The 6,679-nt window shown below is 45.1% G+C and overlaps 1 protein-coding gene across 2 annotated transcripts in view; it reads right to left on the reverse strand.

Moving 5' to 3' along the window:
• The window catches only part of TFCP2 (transcription factor CP2), a 356,031-nt gene extending 350,936 nt beyond the window's left edge, over window positions 1-5,095 (reverse strand). Inside the window, exon 1 of one of the 2 annotated variants that reach the window (XM_078688852.1) lies at window positions 4,366-5,095. In XM_078688852.1, coding sequence (XP_078544978.1) covers window positions 4,366-4,487 — 122 coding nt within the window. In that variant the 5' untranslated portion in view covers window positions 4,488-5,095. The remainder of the gene's footprint in view (window positions 1-4,365) is intronic. The other variant, XM_078688853.1, reaches the window with a different exon arrangement.
• Between the last annotated feature and the right edge of the window lie 1,584 nt (window positions 5,096-6,679).

A 6,679-nucleotide genomic window follows, 5' to 3' on the forward strand; every position in this document is an offset into this window, starting at 1 on the left:
GAGGGGTCCAGGATGAAGCCCAGGTTGCGTGCGTGGTCGGTTGGCTTGGGTGCGGTGCCCAGGGCTGGGGGCCACCAGGAGTCGTCCCAGGCGGAGGGCGAAGATCCCAGGATGAGGACTTCCGTCTTGTCCGAGTTCAGTTTCAGGCGGCTGTCCTTCATCCACTCGGCGACGTCTTTCATCCCTTCGTGTAGGCAGGTTCTGGCGGTGTCGGGGTCTCTGGTGAGGGAGAGGATCAGCTGGGTGTCGTCGGCGTAAGAGATGATATTGAATGTGGTAATTGGCTGAATTAGGAGGTATGGAAAATGCAAATAATGCAGCTTATTAAACGCTACTTATGCAGTACATTGTTGCATTATTGTCTAGCTATCATGACATTCTAATAAACTGAACAGAACGCAGTAGATTAAAAAATGCATTGGTTAATTAATAAAACACTGGCAATTCAGAAAATACTATTTGCGATCAGAGAATTTTTTTGTTTGCTTAGAAACATAGCAATTTCTTTTGTCACACAAGTGTATGCAACCCCTCAAAATAAATGTCAGTGTTCACACAAGAAGTACCCCCAACATTCTGTACATATTTATTATGTGAGTATTGTTAAGAATCAATATAAGATTCAATATATTAGACCTTAAATCCAGGCCAGCGCTCAGGAGTATATGTATTGGGAACATGCCCCACCCCAACAACAATGCAAAAGGGATTTTAGGGGAGGAAAGTATGGGGTCATCTAATTTATTTTGTTGATAAGAAATTACAAACTATTGTGAAACGTTGAAGAAGTGCACAATTACTTTTAATGGTGTTTTGCAATTATTGTATTCTATCCCAAAATTTATCTGAAAAAAGTAGTAGAAGTGTGTATTTTGAAGCTCATTGTGCTAAGAACATGAGTGAAAAGAGAATATAATATGAAAGACTGTTGGCCTACAAGTTTCTCGAAATATGTAGCAAATCATTCTAACGCACTTTAAGCCAAGAACATTGGTGAAAGCTGGAAAGAAATCAAATACAGTTTAAAAAATATGAACAGGCTTACTACACATACAAAGTCTGAATACCATGCGTGGCAGGAACACGTCGAAGTGGGTCTCTGTAGGCACGAAATGACACTGTTGAAAGGAACATTAAGAGTAAACAAGGCTTGGGGAGGGCCTGGAACATGTGTCGTATTGTTTTTATTTTTCATTATCGCTAAGTTCCATAAATGATTATTTCACAGTGTAGCCGTAACAAATACACAATCTTAAACATATACACCCACACACACAGGTGCAGAACAGAGACACATTTATTCATGCAACGCCTTAAAAACACTTGTATATCAAGACGAGTGCAGACACACAAACAAAAATGCATTAAAGCCGTGCAAACGCAGGCATACATACAGGTAACCACACACACATATTGAAAAGAAACACACACACACACACACACATCCTTTCAAAACACACTAATATGCATTGATGAGTGCAGCGCGCATACAAATAAACACAACGCGTTCACTCGGGCAAACACACACAAATGAATAGGCACACACACCACAGACAAATACACACCCGCTTGTGAATAGGCACATACACCACATACAAACACACACACAGACACGAATAGGCACAGACACATATACACACATCCTTACAAACACACTAATATGCATAGATGAGTGCCCACACAAACACAATGCACACACTCGGGAAACACATACGAATGAAGAGGCACACACGCACCCGCAAGTGAGTAGACACACATACACACATTTAAATGAAAAGGCACGAACACATACACACATCCGTACAAACACACTAATATGTATAAATGCGTGCCCACACAGAAACAAAATGCAAACACACACGAATGAAGAGGCACACACACGAATGACGAGGCCCACTCATAACGTTGATTCGTATTACAACAATTATTCAAGCGCATTCCTCCCTCCCTTTTAAGTATTTAATTCGGCTGCACCCCGCATTAAGTCAGACTTGTCTTAAACATGCAGTGCTTACTTGAGGAGATTAAGGAGCTGCTGCCTTTAAAAGTCCACTCACTTCATTTATATGAAGCAGAGGTCGGGGAAGCAGTCCACCAATCTGAGGCTAGTGCTTTTACAAGGCCCGGGCCCTTCCTGGTGCTACGCTTGCGCCCTGGATTCTTTCCTTTGTCTTTCATTCAAAAACGTGCCTGCTGTCTCGGGTGTCACAGGAGCTTTGTTTCGGTGACCTGACCTGCAAGCCCCTTCAAACACTGCACCTTTCACTGGCAAATCCGGACGCGCCCAACTACTCCTGCATGCTCCGGGGCTTGCGGCTGCTATACGAGACGCCTAGCAATGACTGCGGTATGAATTAAAGCGCTGGACTCGCAACTTATTTACAAAGCACTCGGTAGGAGTAAGTTGAGTTAAGGTGTGACTGGCGACCTGCATGCACGGCCTGCATTACTTTTTAAGCTCCACTGGCAATGCTTGCTAATGTATGGACAAGCCGTACGCAATAATATAGGACTTCCGCCTGAGAAGGGCGTTTATCATTATGGATGGGCTAGAATGAGCCGGAGAAGTAACTCTCTGCATGTGTGACATACAAGTGGCCTGTGTTTTTCACTTACAGGAGCATTGCAAAAGTCCTGGCTCTGGGGGCAGAGCGCACACATCCCTATGAAGGCGGCAGAGCACAACCAGTTACAACTTCCAGACTCAGCAGCTCAAGCGCGGCCGCGCGAAAGCTTAAAAAAAGCGCGCACCACAGCACGCCATCCGTTTTGAATTATCACGCACACATCTGGGCACGATAATTCAAAACAGATGGCGCCTGTGCGGGTAACCGCAAGTATTAGGCCATGAGCAGAGCAAAGGTTGGACCTGCACCCGCTTTTGCCCAATTGCGTGCTGTCTTTGTTAGAAAGACGCACACAAAGGCCAATAGACTGACAAAAACAAAAGCACACGCACGAGTGTGTGGTCAGATTTTTGAAGCCCTTACATAAAGTCTCGCAGAGCAGCGCATGCGCTAGGCTCGACCTAAAAACATAGGTGGCACATCTTTCTCTGTTCAAGCAGCCATACTATGGAATTCATCACCCCAAAAATAAGATCCACAGGTAACTATCTTTTTTTTCAGGAGACTACCCAAGAGTTGGCCCTTTCCTACATAACCATCGTACTCCAACACAAATCACAAATGTACACCATATTCTTGGGTAGATAAACATTTAATTTGATCATATGTATCTTGATATATGTATTTCTTGATATAAATACGTACTCATGTATCTAATTTATTACTTTACTCCTAATGTAAAAAAAAAACTTTGCCTCTGATGTACTACCCTACATTTACCCCATACCGCTCTAAATATATCCTTGACCTCCACTCTCTGACTCATCCCAAACCCCATTATTCTACTATGATTTCCAAAACAACCCTTCTAAATTCTTCCCTCACCTATTCCTCCTTTGACTCATCACAAAACTCATTTTACTACTAAGATCTGCCTAAACGATTTCTAGAGATTCTTTCCTCCATCTCTCCTTATACTAATCCCAAACCTTATCTTACTTCTATGATTTCTTATTAAACACTTTCTAGACTCTTCCCTCTTCCATCCCACCATTCCTCCCATTATCCTTTTCAATCCAACTAACAGAGTTACAATTCAATTCAATTGAAACTTTATTGCGGCTAGATATAGCCATAAAAGCACATTCACATAAAAACAATTAATTACCAATCCAGAGTCAAAAATAAGCAGTTCATAGTAAGCATGTCATTCTGGCAAAATAAAAGAGATACCATTAGATACAATTGTTATTATGGGAATTCATAATTCTAACAGTTACATGTCCACCACTCAAATGAACTCAATTTTCACAATACTAATTCACCACTAATCCTTTTTGGGTTCCAGAGTAGCATGCTACTCGCCGAAAAGCAGGCGCTTTAACGCCTTGTCTTGGGTAGTAAGCACTATATAAATGAAATTAAAATACAATATATAACACATACTTGTGCAAGTACAAGGCACCTTAATGAATCACAACCACTTGCACTGTCTTGTTCCAGGTGTAAAAGCAACTTAAACAAGATAAAAGCTTTGTAAATTAACCCCATTATAAATGTCGATTTGCCATTCTCTCCCTTCCTCATTGCTCTTAACGCCAACTTTCCAATAAAGATCATCAATCAGAAAAGAGAAGTATATAATTTAATGGCACAAAACAGACAACTACTCGCTATATAATAGTTCACCACAGACACAGATGAGATAATGGAATGGGAAGATGTTTTACGTTAGCAGTTATGTACGCAAAAGTGGTACGGATACCAAAGAAAATTGGCACATTTTGTAAACTCATACCTCATGCTGTAGGCTCCAGCTCCCAACTCTTGGCCAATCCCGGAGAGACTGGCATCGAAGTCCTGTACCAATCCTGACTCGATGACTTCATCTGCAAGCGGTAGTTTGAGAGCCCAGGCCATTTTAATTCACTAGTTCCGTCCACCAGCCCCAAAAGTAAAAAATCCTTTCTGATAATTAAAAATTGTTTACATAGACAATCCTTTTGATAATAGCCCGGAAAAAATCATAATGCAAAGTAAAAAACGTGAGTAAAGAAAAATGAAAGCTGTCACTTCACTCCTTCAGTTCGTCACTGGCTGAATCCTCATACTTGTTGCTTGATTTAGCACTGCCAATTAATGGCGATGTACGACTAAAATGATACTTGGCGAAAGGTAACGATTATTTTATTGGGAAGCAAGTGGTGGCCTGGTAATGCGTGTACGCCAGCTTTGCAAACCCTGCTCTGAGCAGTAAGGCGCTCAATAAACATCAATGTGGAGGAGCGGGGTGTACAGGGAGGAACGGGGGCTTTGCAACAGGCATACCTGCCCAGCCTCCAGAATGAGCCAGGAGGCTCCCGACCCTGGGCCTTACCTCCCCCCTCCCAGCGGGGGCATGTAAAACCCACAGAGCCCCTCTGCTGTCCCTGCGGGCTCTACGAGACTTCCATGTATGAAGGACTCTAACCCGACTCCAATGAGCGAAGGCTGAGAGCAGCGACCGGAAGGCTGGTTTATGCAGATTGGCAGAGTGAAGGACGGCACTGGCGGGTCTTGCTGGCTGCACTTCTTCGCGAAGCCTGCCATTGGTTGTAGGTAAAACCCCGCCCCGGAAAAGGCGGCCTAAGCAGCCGGAAGAAACAGTCCCAGTTGCAGAGCCGGAAGCAGCCGCTCTACCGGCCCGGAAGACGGGCCCAGTGGCATGTTTGCGATCTCTTTGGAGTTAACCGTGTCTTTGCAGCTGAGGTGCGGTGCCGACGTAGGCTGATCACCGGGGAGGGCCGCACACTCCTGCTGCGAGTCAACAGCCGGTGACAGAAAGCAAGATCCCGACTATCTCACCTCACGGCGTGCGTTGCACCCCTGAAGTACCACTGTTTCTATACTTCCCCCGTCAAAGGCGGAGGGGAGGCATTGGAATTCGGACAAATATTCGAGGACAGTATAATTAATTGTTCTGCCACCGTGGATCAAAAATGTAATAAAGTGTGTTTTCGGGTGTCTTTAGTGCGATATCGGCGAAACGTGATACCAAATATACATGCATGCTTTAGTGTGCTTACACGCAGCGGTCTTAAGTGCCTAGTAGAGGGGCGGGCGAGGCAGCAGTAGGGACATTTCTGTGTTAACAGTGGGTTTACGTTTAGTGTGGCGGGGGTAGACTCCACGACTTCGGCCTAAAGATTTCACGGTGACTAATGTGGTGGTCGGAGAACTTACCGCGCCCAGCTCCCTGGGCTATTAATCTCTTTCCTGGCCCAAGCCAGACTGTTCGCCAGCAAGAGGATACAGCCACCCCTTCCCCCCCTTCCAACATATAGCATGGGGTTGCCCAACATCCGGCAGCACTACGTTCCTCTTTTACCAGGAGATAACAAAACAAACATTGAACATATCAGAAATTGCAATGGCATCCCACTACTTAACATAACATACGTTTTTTCACCCCTCCCTCTTACTTTATGCTGTGGAATAGATACGACTACTAAACAAATGCAGCACCGCCATCAGTTCCTGGTTAGTCACACACAAAGTCATTTTACCTCTGAGACGTCTCGGGTTGGGAGTCGCAGCCAATACTGTCCTTGGCCACCCCTGGCCGAGGAGTCGGGCAAGTGCCATGGTGGTGTGTCTGTGGTGTCCAGAGAGGGTACAGGCGAAGGTGTTGAGAACAGTTTTTCAGATTGTATGGCCTGGTCTGGCTATCGTTGTCAAGGGGGTTACCTGCCACAGCGTCTCCCTGCCGGTTGGAAAATCTGGGGACAGTTGTGGGCCTCAGAGGTACTCTATTCAACTGGGACGTATTCTTTGTGACACACTCATGGCGCCTGTTGGCTATTACTTTCGTGCTTTTGATGTCTGTGACAGTCCATGGATCAAGTTTGAAGGGTAGTCTGATCTTTCTGCCTGGGTGGCGGACTCACTCAAACGTGATCACCCACCTTAAGTGGACTTTCCTTAGCCCCCTGCTTTGTTGCGGGTTCTCCTGAAGTCCGACTGATTCGGGTGGTTGGGCACTTCCTCCCACGCAGGGTGATTGGGAACAGTATCCACTATGGATCTTCTGACACACACTTTGCTTGTGGCGACACTTGTTGTGGGGTGGGGCG

This window comes from Lissotriton helveticus, chromosome 1_1, assembly GCF_964261635.1.
Source record: "Lissotriton helveticus chromosome 1_1, aLisHel1.1, whole genome shotgun sequence".
Taxonomy (NCBI): Eukaryota; Metazoa; Chordata; class Amphibia; order Caudata; family Salamandridae; genus Lissotriton; species Lissotriton helveticus.